The sequence below is a fragment of the Pituophis catenifer genome, unplaced genomic scaffold (genome assembly GCF_029215685.1).
Source record: "Pituophis catenifer annectens isolate HBS135680 unplaced genomic scaffold, rPitCat1.0.hap2 SCAF_2, whole genome shotgun sequence".
In the NCBI taxonomy this organism is placed as follows: domain Eukaryota; kingdom Metazoa; phylum Chordata; class Lepidosauria; order Squamata; family Colubridae; genus Pituophis; species Pituophis catenifer.
Window position 1 is genome coordinate 39,746,789 of NW_027256882.1, and position 14,457 is coordinate 39,761,245.

Here is a 14,457-nt window from a genome sequence, read left to right on the forward strand (position 1 = left end):
AATACAACTATAGACAGTCTTCCATTGATAGACATAGATATAGAAGCCCACCAAATTATAAAGAGCATAGAGGGGGCAGAGATAATTCAAAGGATAGAAAATCTGGTTCACTGAATGGACTAAACAAACAAGACAACACTAACATACAACAAACTGAGAACAATAATTGGCTTATTGATTCTGGAGCAACTAATCATACCACTAATAATAAAAGTATATTATCTTCATTTGTAGAAGATAAATTTGTAATAAAGGTAGCTAACCAAGAAAAAGTCCAAGTAATAGGTAGAGGGAATGTAACCTTACCTGGCCTAGGAAAAATAGAGGGGGTATTACTAATACCTGAAATACCTCATAACATACTAAGTGCCATAAAACTAAGCAGAGATTCAGATATTAATATTGTGTTTTCAAAAGGAAAAGCGACTTTGGAGAAAAATAAAATAGATATAGGTACAGTAATGATTAAAGGAGGCCTACCTTATTTAATAACTAAGGAGAAATGGTTACACAACATTGATTCAAATATGGAAGATTGTATTGAACTAGATAATGGAAACATTAGTAACAGTGACAATGATGAATGTAAAGTAGCTCATAATCACAAGGATACTCATAATGAGAAAAAACCAAAAATAGGTAAGCCAATTCATGATGAGTGTGCTCATGTTTTACATAGGAAGTTAGGACATGCCAGTTTTCCTGTAGTACAAAAGATGACTGAACACGCAGAAGGTGTTAAAATAAAAAATTGTGAAAACTATTTGGAATGCTCAGTATGTAAGTCTACAAAACTAAAAACTAGTCCCAGGCCTAGAAAATCAACAAGATCAACCAACAAAATTTTTGATTTAGTACACATGGACCTAGTTGGTCCACTAACTCCATCAATCACTTATAAAAAACGTTACTTCTTAACCATTGTGGACGATTATAGTCGTTATGGATTTGTTTACACATTAAAACATAAAGATGAAACTTTTCAGAAATTTAAAGAATTTTACAAACGCGTAGAAACACAACACAATATCAAAATAAAACAAATCATGACAGATAGGGGATGTGAATTCATGTCTAAGGAATTCTCCCAATGGCTGAAGGACAAAGGAATGTTACATTACACATCTAGCCCATTTTCTGCATTCCAGAACGGAGTTGTAGAGAGAAAGAACTCAACATTATAAACCATGATTAGATGCACATTGGAAGATGCTGGCTTAAGCAAACAATTCTGGTCAGAAGCCCTACAATGTTCCAATTACACACAAAATAGAACTTGGTCCAGCATTGTAAATAAGACACCATATGAAGTGATGTATAATAGGAAACCAAAATTAGCACACATGCACATATTTGGAGTCACTGCAGACGTACACATACCTAAACAATTAAGAAGAAAAGGAGAAAATGTGTCTAGAAGACTTAGATTTATGGGATATGAGACAGGTACAAAAGGATACAGATTCATTGATAATAATAACAAATTTATAGTTTCCAGATCAGCTGTGTTCCATGAACAGGCCAACTGGTCTAAAATACATCTTAATGAAATATTCCCAAGCAACAACACAGGTACAAAACCCCAAGAGAAAAGAACTATAGAAAAGCAAAATGACAACAAACATAGAAACAGAACCAAAACATGGACAAACAGTCAACACAAAATAAAGACAGATACATTAACAAAAAAGGAAGCAAGATATTTGCATGATAATAATAGTAAACCTGAAAAAACAATTAGAAATACCAGAAATCAAATGCCAAATAAATACAAGGATTATATAATGCATATGAATGGAGAATCAACGACACCTAATACATATGAGGAAGTGTTAAAACTTCCTCCTAAAGAAAAAGAAAAATGGGAATCAGCAATGACAAAAGAGATGGAAAGTTTACAAGGATTAGATGTATTTACACCTGCAATTGCACCAAAGGACAAAACTATCATTGGCACTAGGTGGATATATAAAATTAAAAATTTAGAGGGAGGCAATACTCTATACAAGGCTAGATTAGTTGCACAAGGTTATGCACAGAAATATCCCGAGGATTATACTGACACATACTCCCCCACAGTAAGAACTGAGAGTGTCAAAACAGCTCTAGTTGTAGCATCAGCACTCAATCTCGATGTATTCCAATATGACATACAGACTGCGTATTTACACGCAAAATTAGATAAGGAAATATATGTAAGAGCACCCCACAGTCAATACACAAACAAGAATGAGACTTGGTTATTAAACAAAAGTTTATACGAGTTAAAACAATCTGGTAAACGATGGTATGATTGTTTAGTAAAAGTACTTAAAACTATGGATTTCAGTGCTACTACTGCTGATAACTGTTTCTTTGTTAAAAAGGGTGATGATTCCATAGAATTTGTATTGATCTATGTGGATGACATTTTGTACATAGGTAAACATAAAGAAAAAAGAGAAACATTTGTAACAAAGCTAAATGAACATTTTTCACTGAAATCTTTGGGCAAGGTAAATAAGTATCTTGGTGTTCAAATTAGTAAAACTAGAAGAGGATTCAAGCTTTCACAGAGAGATAAGATCATAGAGCTCTTGAACAAATGTAATCTAAGCAATGCTAAACCCTGTGACACTCCTATGCAGACTGATTTTTTAAGAAATGCAGATGAATCATCCCCTGAGTTCAAAGATAACACATTCTATAGATCAATCATAGGTTCCCTTCTTTACATTTCCAATTGGACCAGACCTGATATCGCTTTACTCCTCAATTTATTGTCCAGACATGTCAGCAAACCAACAATGTACCATTGGGAAGCTGTCAAAAAGATATTAAGATATTTAAAGAATACCTTAGATTTTTGTTTGATATTAGAGCCTAATAATGTCAAGGAGCCAAACCTCACATGTTACGCAGATGCGGATTGGGCTGGAGACACTTCATGCAGAAAAAGTACATCTGGTTATATATTCCTCCTTAACGGTTGTCCAGTTTACTGGTACACTGGCAAACAAGATTTAGTGGCCACTTCAACAACAGAAGCAGAATATGTTTGTCTGTCTAAAGCAGCAAATAACCTTGTATGGTTTAATGACTTAATTTCTGACATTTGGAAAAAACCCACCTTGCCTTTTATTATGCATGAAGATAATAAAGCGGCTATCGAAATATCTAGATCTGACGCCATTGGACAAAGGTCCAGACACATAGATATAAAATTTAAACATGTGAGACAGTTATCTCAGGATGGATTTATTAAAGCGGTGCATTGTGAGACATCAGAACAATTAGCTGACATATTAACAAAACCTTTGCCATTTAAACAACATAAATACCTGACTTCTAAATTATATGTTTTGTATTGTTCTGAATCTGAATGTAATTGGTGTAGCATATCGAATCGGCATTTAGAGGGGGATTTGTCACAAGTAAATGCCTTATTCTCCAATATGTAAATAGTATATGAACGGGATATCAGGGGTTAATTTATTCTTCACTTCTTAATGTATTCATATTTCACCACTCCCATATCTAGCTCCACCCATTGTATATATAAGGAGCTGCACGCTCTCATTCCTTGCTTCTATCTGTGAATATTCAGTGAATATAGAATGCCTCATGTAAATAAAGAGAGAGATATTTGAACTCTTAATTCTTAAATGATTTATTGAGTCTGATCCTGAAAATATTGCAACAGTCTCCTTATTTGTCTTCCAAGTTCCCACCAGTCAGTCCCTGAAAAAACAATGGATGCTTCTGGAAGGTTCTCTGGTGCAGCTTGTCATCATTTGCCCAGGCTTTAAAGAGAAGTCTTGATTGATTCCTGAGAGAAATAAACACACAAACGTTATTTCTCTTCTCATGCTTTCTCTTTCTCTTTTTCAGCACTGCATAACCTCTGTAAGTTACTCTTGGTGGCTCCTTCCTTCCCTCCCTATGCCCAAGATCTGTATTTGTTTATGCTGAGATCGAGAGGTTTCTCCAGGTTCCTCTTCCACAAAGGCCTTTGGCAACAGCTTGGAGAGCTTCCATTTCACACAGCGAAGCTGAGCCACAAAAGTGCTACTTAAAAATGGTTTGAAATGCCGATGTGAAATTACTATTTAGGAAGAAGTCTAGTCCCCTTCTGAAATCATCCAACTTGATCCCAATTGCCGGCCATTACTACAACCAAGCACTGGATTCCTACCTCCTGTCTTCTTCCTAGTCCAATGAAACAGAATCACCTTCAGACTTCTCTGTAGAACAAAGAAAAATGAGATATCAAGATAAGGTGTACATCTTATCACTAAAGAATCTGAATCTAGAAGTAGGATTCTGAGGATTCCTCGATTCATGGCACAATATATATTTATTAAATATATATCAAAACATTATTGTTCGTCACATGGTCAGCCAGATGTTTAGATTGGATGTGACATTTTTTGTCCACCTACTCAGTTCTTCCCAAAAAGCTGGGATGGACAGATATTTTTTGATGGTACTAAAGTTATCATTGCAGGATGTAAGCTATTCCAAATAAAGCTGTCAGCCTCCGCTTTTACTGCTTTGGCTGCCATAAGAAACGGGAGGGGGAGAGATGAGGGGCGAGGGTGGGAATTGTGCAGGAGGAGTCATCAAAGAAACGAAACCGAATCTGTGAAGGGGCTATCAGACCAACCATCATTGCATTCCTGATGAATGACGATGCCAGACGTGATTCCACCTGACCTCTGAGAGACCTTTGGATTGGATGATGGACAATGGACAGGGGAGAGGGATGCTTTCTAGATGCAATTTTCGCGCTTCTTGCTTAGTTTCAGCTTTATCTGGGTTGGGTTCACTTCATCTCTAGTAAAAGTACATTTCTCTATAAACAATGGAGTGTGGTTTATTCTTTCCTGGATTTTGAAGGAAGCACACCTGACATTGCCTTTTGCAATTGACTGAGAGGGATTTTGTCAATGCCGATCATGGCCAAGAGGTGATCCAGATGTTTAGGGATTGGTTATTGTTGTTGTTGTTACCTTTATGTGAGCAACTATGGCTTACTTAGAGGACATTACTAGTGACCCAACTCTTGGGAGGTCATGAAATATGCTTGCTCTACAAAATTTATTACTAGCATTACAAAATTGCTCAGTGTAAAATCAAATGATTATGTTTCAGCAAAGAGTGGCAATAAAATCAATTTTTAGAGATTGAGTGAAATGGGCAATCTCTATATTTGATATATACATGATTTTTAAAAATATCTTTTTCATCAACCACTACTCCCTTCCAAAGGCAAAACTAATAGCTGAACTTACGTGTCTCTTCAGCCTTTGAAAAAAGACTCTTTAAAAAATTACAGTGCTCTATCACCCTTTCCTGGAATGGCTCAGTATTAAGAAGGAAGAAATTCTGCTCTGCGGCATTATAGAGTGGCCACTCATCCTTGCTGGCTGCTGACCCAGTGGGATTCCTAAGGAGGAAGAAAAGGACATTGATGGAAACTAATCAAGGGGAGAACCAACCTAGAAATAAGGAGAAATTTCCTGACAGTGAGAACAATTGATCAATGGACCAGCTTGCCTTCAGAAGATATGAGTGCTTCATCACTGAATGTTTTTAAGAAGAGATTGGACAGCCACTTGTCCAGAATGGAATAAGGTCTCCTGCTTGAGCAGGAGGTTGGACTAGAAGACCTCCAAGGTCCCTTCCATCTCTGTTATTCTGATGTAGCTCTTTTCCAAAGAGACTGGTTTTGACTTGAGAAACTACAACCAAGGGGAACTCCCAAAGGGGACTTTGAGGGATGAGTGGAGTTTGGTTTGGTGAAATCTCGTGTCTCCTCCTTGCTGATCCAAACCCAGGTCAGCTCCTCATAGACTCTTCGAACTGCTAGTCCCAATCCATCCTCCCCATTCATCACATCCTGGGCACCCACCATCTTGTGAGTTTCCCCTTCACTACTTACTCCCTTGAAAGCCTTTGCTCGTTCTTTTAATGGTAGAGTAATGCTCTGTTTCTTATCTCCCTTTTGCCTCCTTTATTCCACTTGGAGAAATAATGTACCCTGGAATATGTGTGATACCACTGAACTCATTAAAGAACAATGATCTATAAGTGACATTATTAAGAATCATTAAAAATTTCAGGGCTGTTTCCAGTACAGGTAGTCCTTGATTTATAACTATTCACTTAATGTCCATTCAAGGCTACAATGGAACTGAAAAAAGTGACCTACAACTGGTCCTTGCACTTATGATTCACTTAACAACTGTCTTGCTTAGCAACAGAAATTCTAGTCCCAACTGTGGTTGTAAATCATGAACTACTTGTATTAACACAACCTGTAAACATACACAAAGGAATAGCATGCGTTACTTTATGGCTTCATTACTTTAGATTTAAAGTACATTTATGGAATGTGGGAGGGGGGGCTTTCTTTGGATTTAAAATACAATTTTTGGAAATAAAACTTACCCAGTTCTGGCAAACTCTGCCCAGTAGTGCATCATCTTATGGCTCAGTCTGGCTTCAGCCTCTGTGTATGTTTGATTGAAAGGCAGTGTTGATTCAAGGGTTCCAAAAACAAAAGGAACATCAGCACCGTGAGTTGCTCCAATCCATTCAGGCCAAACTGACCATGAAGGGCGATGTGTGAATAAATAGGCATATAAAGGAGTCCCTGTTTTCCTGATATTTCCTGCAGCTTCCCTCATTGGGCATGCAAATATCCGATCTGTATAGAAGTGGGACAGAGCAGAGCGGTATTGTGCTGGGCCGTGATTTCCTTCACTGTACTTCAGTGCAATAGTCCGAATAAAATCTTCAGTTGCATTTGGCACCAACATTCTTATCCCTTTCAGAAGCTGCTCCTGGTTGATGAGATTGTGGGTGATGTTAGGGAAAACAGTGTGGACAAATGTGGCTGTTTCATCAGAGGTTTCACCTATGAGGATAGGTTTGACCTGAAATTGCCCCTCCTCCATGAGCTTTTCTGGATCACCAAGCACAAACTCCCCATCTACGGTTGGCCTGAAGGGAAAATTCAAAAGGGAGCCACCTTTGAAGAACAGAGATATTTCATGCCGAATAATTTCAGAAACATTTTTTGTTTGCAGGCAATGCACTATGCTGATATTATTGTCCTCGGAACAACCTAGTAGATGAACAAATTCCAGTGATTTTTGTTTGGCTTCCTCAGGAGACCTCCAAGCCCAATAGGCATTGGCTGTTCCACTCTGGATCACTGCTTGGGCAAAAAGGTCCTGGCTTTTTGGTGCAAGAAGATGGAAATTCACAGAAGATCCTCCAGCACTGTGGCCCAAAATGGTCACCCGAGAAGGATCCCCCCCAAAGGCAGCTGCATTCTCTTTTACCCACTTCAGGGCCAGCTGTTGGTCCCATAAGGCTAGGTTCCCTGGAGCAGCTGGTGGCAAGTACAGAAAGCCCAGGGCTCCCAAGCGATAATTGATGGTGACCACAATGACGTTCTCAGCAGCAGACAAGGATGCCCCGTTGAACAACTCCAGAGAAGACGTGCCCATTAAATATCCCCCTCCGTGTATCCAGACCAAAACAGGGACTGGTGAAGAAGGTTGTGGCTGTGGCACCCAGATGTTGAGGGAAAGGCAATCTTCTGATAGTGGTGTTTTAGGAGACCATATATCTGCTTCAGGGACATCCCGCAAAATAAATTGAGGGCAGGAATTGCCAAAACTGGTGGCTTCCAGTGTTTGCTTCCATGGCTGATGTGGAAGAGGTTTCTGGAAACGCAACTTCCCCAGAGGAGGTTTAGCATAAGGAATGCCTAGATAGGCTGTCACAGATCCAAGGCCAGCCAGGAACTGCTTGCCCTTAATGGGGCCGCTGCTGGTTCTGACCACTGTGTCTCCTTTAGAAGCAGTACTGGAGGCTAATGGAAAGGGAAGGAGGAGGAGGAGGCAGCACAAGAGAGACGGGCATAGCAGACAAGGCATTGCAACAGTAGGACGAGTCGGTGGACCTGGAAAAAGTTACAACCAATATGAGATTATTCCAATACTGTATAAGCCCACCTTATAGGTTCTCCTGCTTGAGCAGGAGGCTGGACTAGAAGACCTCCAAGGTCCCTTCCAACTTCTATTCTATTCTATTCTATTCTATTCTATTCTATTCTATTCTATTCTATTCTATTCTATTCTATTCTCTGAGGGGCTGTCAAGAGAAGAGGGGATTGGCCTATTCTCCAAAGCCCCTGAGGGCAGATAATGGATGGAAGCTTATTAAAGAGAGATCCAACCTAGAATTAAGGAGAAATTTCCTGTCAGTGAGAACAATTTAATTAGTGGAACAGCTTGCCTCCAGAGGTTGTCGGAAGAGATTGAACAGCCATTTGTCTGTCATTGTATATAGGATGTTCTGCTTAAGCAAGAAGTGGATTAGAAATAAAAGAAAAATAAGTATATTACCTTTCTTTCCTTCAATGGCTGGTAAGGGATGGTCTCTTCTTTTAGAACTATTTAATTTTTTGGTAGTAGCAAGATTTATAGTCTTCGGAAGAGGAAGTGACAGGTCTTCAAAATTTCATCAAACAGCCAGTCTGATACAATTGTGTAACTGGTTTTACTAAACCAGCCTCCAAGTTAGTAAATAATTTTTGCCCAAGTGGGATAGGAAACCAGCTTATTCCTTAGTTACAATCATCAGTAGTGAATTGGTGCTTGAAGTTGCCCATAGGATAGTTAGCTGAGAGGTGTTTTTAGCCAGATTCAGACATGGAGGTAGACATTTCTGCTCTTTACTTCTCAACCTGTTTCTGTAAACTTAGTTGCAGGTGTTTACCGCAACTCTTGAGGAAGAAATCAGGTGTCTGGATTGAGAAAGTAGTTGGAAGGAGTTGTGGGTGGCACACCTCCTATACAACAGAATGAATCATCCCAGGATATGGTGATGAGCCCCTAAACGACTCACAACTAGATTGTTGAAAAAGGTGCATTGAAATAAAACGTTCTACATAGCTTTGGAGCAGTGATGAAATCCAATTTTTTTTACTACCAGTTCTGTGGGCATGGCTTGGTGGGCGTGGTGTGACTTGGTGGGCATGGCAGGGGAAGGATATTGCAAAATCTCCATTCCCACCCCAGTCTGGGGCCAGCCAGAGGTGGTATTTGCCAGTTCTCTGAACTGCTCAAAATTTCCACTACTGGTTCTCCAGAACCTGTCAGAACCTGCTGGATTTCACCCCTGCTTTGGAATCCTTTTGTAGGCAATCAGGCTCTTCTCTTCCATTAGTAATGAGTGTCAATATTTCATTGGGAACTAAATGTTTGGGTTTCACTCATTTTGTTTCCATTTCTCCAAGTCCAAGTTGCACACCAACTCTGAAGGCCAAGTTTTAAAGTAAGAGGGAAAAACAATTATCGATTTTAGAATGGAAGTGTTTATTGTGGTTCCACATAGTTACCTATGTCCCACCCATATTGTTAGTCTATTCACTCTCTTGACCTGGAAGGAAGGGGAAGAGAGGAGGAGAAGGGGAGACAATTTCTCAGCTGATCTCCCAAAGAGGCCATTAGATGGTAGCTCACAAACTAATATTCTAAGGTCCATTTTATAATTTAGGTCACTGTTATTGTGCTTTTTGTAAGAGAAGCCCAAAGTGAACCTGTTTCCTTGTTCCCCGTCCAACATCTTCCCTGGACTATATAATTGTGTTTTTTGTTGTTGTTGTTGTTTTTTCTAAATAAGTTTTATTAGAATTTTTCTTTCATCTTACATATTTTATGAACAGAGTGTTGACCAGGTCACGTCATACATCTTATACATAATCATCTTTATAATCTATTCTAATCTTCCCATTTTTTCCATATTTATCTCTTTTATATAATCCTTTATCACAAATTAATCATTTTTCACCATATCTTATTATTTCAACTTCTGCCATGTTGGTCTCTTTTCAAATCCATTTTACATCATATCTCTGTTTCCAATTTCAGCCATAATATTCTCTTTCCATATTTCTTTATCTTATCTTATTTTCTTCTTGGTACATAAACAATATCACTACCCACCCTTAATTCCTAATCTCTTACAATAACATCAATTAATCATCTTATTTTTCCATTTTAATATTTCAACTTCATCTCTTAATTTAAATTGTCTTCAAAATTAAACCAAACTGCCATTTCACATTTCATCTGCTATTCTGTTTTACTATGAGCAATATACATCATCATATTCAATTCTTGCATAAAAACCCTTTAACTTGGTTGACCATCCACAATTAATAATATTAATACAATTCCCTTAAATCTATAATATATACCTTATTTTCCTTCCTCTTTTCCACTAATCTTCCCCTCTTTAACCATTTTCCCTCTCCAAAATTCTCTTAACTTCTTCTTTTTCTTTTTTTTCTTTTTATATGTATTGTATCTTTTCTTCTGAATCCTTTTTCTCATTTTTAAGTATATTTTTCGAATCGTTCTCCCCAAGCTTTCTCCTATTCTCTTCCCATTATTTCCCTCTTTACCCTTTGAATGATTCTATTTTGGGGGACATTCCCCCCCATCCACTCTTTTTGTGCCACTGTAAATCCCAGTGATATCATCTAACTGCTTTTTGTCTTCAATTCCTTTTCCTTCAGTATTATTTTCTTGCTTCTCATTTATGCTCTATTTTACCACCTTCTCTCCTATTTTCTGCTTTGTGTATTCCAGCAAAATTTCTGACTTTTTATTACATTTTTGAGATGCACAAATATTTTTAAACATCTCAATTAATTCCTCAAAATCCAAGATTCCATATTACCAATTTAACCAATTGTTAAAACTTTTAAATTATATCACATTTAATTAGAACTTAAAATCCATATAGTCTCTTTTTATTTTCAAATTCTGATGTCCAGTTCAAATATTTATCCAGTCCACTCCAAGTTGAAAATTTATTATTTTCCACAGCTGTAGAAAATCGAAACCAAGCAACATAGAAAGACAAACACTCCCAAAAAGTTCTCACAGTTTCCAGATTATCTTTTCTGGTAGTCAAAGTCACAGCTGTACTTTCTCTTCTATCTTCCACCAAGTATTGCAGTACTCTTCACCAGCAGATGCCTCTCTTAAATCCACAGTACTCTTAAGACAATTAATTGTCAAAAGTGTCAAAAATACTTTAAATTCACATAAAAAATACTGTTCCTTGGGTTCTTTTCTTTTATTATATTTTAGTTTCTCCAAATACAATTGTAAATGCAAAAACTTTCTTGGGCTTTGATCTTATAACCTCCGCTTTGTCCTTCTCCCTCCATGGAATTTCCCAGATGCCAATTAGCTACTCATTTCAGCTCCAGGACACCTTTTAATGTCCAAATTCAAAATTTTCTTTTACCTGTGAGTTGGCCAATCACTCACCCGGTTCCAGCACTCTGTTCAAACACTGCTCCTGCACAAAAGCTTAGTCCAGTTGCCCCAGCTTCAGAGCGGTCATTTTGCAATGTCTGCCACCCCCCGCCACTGGTCCGAAGAGCTGTCTCTGACCTATCGAGAAACTTGCCTGTACCTCTTGGTTGTCTGAGATGCCTCTCCTTCTTCACCATCCCTACAGGACGCTTCCAGTCCGATCTTGTGGTATCAATACCAATCTGATCCTTATTGCAATAATAAAACTGATTCTGTCTGCCCTGGAGGGATGGCTCTCAAGTCCTTCTTCCATAACAAACTAGGGAATTGTAATAATTGAGATACTATTAATTGTATATTGTGTTGAAAGCAGAAATGGTTAAGTTGTGGTTTGGAGGAATATATGGGGAAATTATTTGGTTTATTATTGGTAAATATAATTAATTGATTTGTAAGAAATTGGATTGCATGGAAATAATTGGAATATTCATGTTCATATTGATTAATATACAAAAAAGGTAGTTATATAACTAATTGATTTATATTAAAATGTTGAATTCATATTAAACAACTGTAATATTACATAATTAACCAATGTGAGGATGGATATAAAAATAGATGACAATGGGAAGGGGTATAATATAGAATAGAAGGGAAAAATTGAATTTGATTAAGATTAGAGATGAGGATGAATGGTAATATTGGTTTTTTACAAAAATAGATGAGGAATAATTATGGCAAAAAGGAAATATAGAAATTGTAAATTTAATTGAAATGACTAAACACTGTTTAAATTTATGAACCGGCCAAATACTCTGTTCAAAGAAAATACATTGTATCTTTGTATGTGTGTTTCTAATTATTGTTATTTATTCATATTTGTTCTCTTTTATTCTTTAAAGTTTAACAATTCATTCTTTATCTTAATATCTTTATATTTGTTTGGGGTTGGCTTTCTTCCCTTTCATCTTTTTTATTGTACAGCAATCTTTCTCCTCAAACCTACCACCTCTCTCTTTTCTTTCCTTCTTACTTTCTCTTCCTCACCCTCTTCTTCTCCTCCCTACTTCCTCTTCCTTTCTCCTTCTCTCTTCCTCCCTCTCTTACCCTCACTCCTACTCTAATTTCCCTTCCCTTCCTTCATCCCTCTCTATTGCTGTATCCTTTTAGGCATATGGACTACTCAGAGGGCTGAAAAAGTTATTTCTGACTGGTCCTCGCACTTTTGACCAGTCTTCGAACTTATGACTGTCCTCACATTTTACGTTTTTGCCCTATATTGTCACCATGGTGAAGAGAAGCAGTTGTGAAATGAGTGACATGGTTGTTAAGAATGCTGCACGGGCATAAATGTGAGGATGGTCATAAGTGTGAGAACCAGTCAAAAGTGCGAGGACCTGTCTGAAATGACTTTTTTCAGCCCTCTGAGTAGTCCCTATACACATAGCCATGGCCATCCGGTCACATGACCAGCTACCCGCACCCACCCAGTCACATGACCAGCTAGCCACACCCACAAAATAAGCCACGCCCACAGAACCGGTAGTAAAATAATTTAGAACCCACCCCTGGTTGGGGGTCACCACAACATGAGGAACTGTATTAAAGGGTCGCGGCATTAGGAAGGTTGAGAACCACTGACCTAAAGTGTCCCCATTCAGTGTTCTGATGCTGCTAGGTCCCCTGGAATTCTTGACATCTTTAAATCCTTCTACAGGGGCAAGGGGGATTTCTTGGACACAACAGTGGGAACTATTGTTCAAGATATTATCACTTAATAGACCCTTTGCTAAAAACATCCAAAGCCATAAAAAATAATCACTTCCTTACAACACACACACACAGGGCCTTAATATCACAACACCCTTATTTTACAAACTCACCATGTCAGGAAGAGGTTTAGGGGTATGTGCGACTTGGGAAAGAGCAGTATCAACCTCAGTCCTAGGCTTCCCACAGAACTGATCCTTATATACATATAATACAATACCAATACATATAATACAATACCAATAGTAGAGCTAGGATAGTAGCTGCCCAGAGTCCCCACACCCAATCTTCCTCAAACATGAGTGTCTTTAAGAATTGCTCACTGGATTCTATCACAGTTAATGGTTTTTACATTACAAATTACAGTCATGGATTGTTGTCTTTCACCATACCAAGCTTCGGCCATGCGCTGGGAACCAGCTTCCGGGGTGGTTCAGCAAGGCTGACGAATCACCACTGTGCGTTGAGAGTCTGTTGCCGGTAAGACTCAGCAGGGTGTATTCTTCTTAAATCTCAACACCAAGGGTATTTCAGTCCGTGTCATCTGGTACATCACTGGATCGCTCTGGTCTGCAGGTTCCAGTCTCGTCCAGTGGATCCAGGATCTTCCTTCTAAGGATTTAACTAGTTTGTAGTTGTGACCTGTAGTCATAATAGGGGAAGGTCTACATACTTGCATATATTGCCTCAGTTGATTGACATGATTGTTGTGCTGTTGTAACTGCAAAAGTAATTTTCTTGCTTCTACTCCTTTGGGGCTGGCATGGGCCCTTCCACTTGGGGTTTCCTTCTTCCAGTTCCAGATCAATACCCAATCATCGTGGTGGAATTTGTGGACTGGAAACTCCAAAGGTGGTGTTTGGGCTAATAGTCCTTGTTTCCTAAGAACTTCAAAATATCTGGACAGTTTATGCACATATTGTTTCAACACTTTGTCTCTGGTTTACAGGGAATCAATGCATATGCTTCCTGGAGTGAAAACTACTCCAAACAATTCATATGATAATAATCTAATATTCTTTCTAGGTTGGGTCTAACTAAACTCTTGACACTACTGTTGCTGTAGCATTACTGCAGGAAAAGCTTCAACCCACCCTGTGAGGTGGTCCACTATGACCAATAAATATTTTACTCTCCCCACGTTTGGTAATTCTGTAGCATTCACATGTGTCACTGCAATTTTTCTAGATTCCTGTAAAGAATTCATTACTAATTCCTTTCCTTTGCAATTTATCATTCCTCTTTCCACTCATATTTTTCCAAATGTGTGCACTATCCCAGACGCATACTTGGAATCTGTGTATATAGTCCCAATATTCCCCTCTAAGATACATTGAACTTGATTTAGTGCATACAA

General features: G+C 38.3%; 1 protein-coding gene across 1 annotated transcript; it reads right to left on the reverse strand.

The window, feature by feature from the left end:
* Window positions 1–4,188: 4,188 nt before the first annotated feature.
* LOC139309392 (cholinesterase-like) lies at window positions 4,189–7,946 on the reverse strand. The gene is made up of 3 exons (XM_070933455.1): window positions 6,433–7,946; window positions 5,274–5,428; window positions 4,189–4,223 (listed from the first exon to the last, which is right to left on the reverse strand). Exons 1-3 carry the CDS (start codon window positions 7,929–7,931, stop codon window positions 4,189–4,191), a joined length of 1,689 nt encoding a protein of 562 aa, XP_070789556.1. The 5' UTR covers window positions 7,932–7,946.
* Window positions 7,947–14,457: the final 6,511 nt, after the last annotated feature.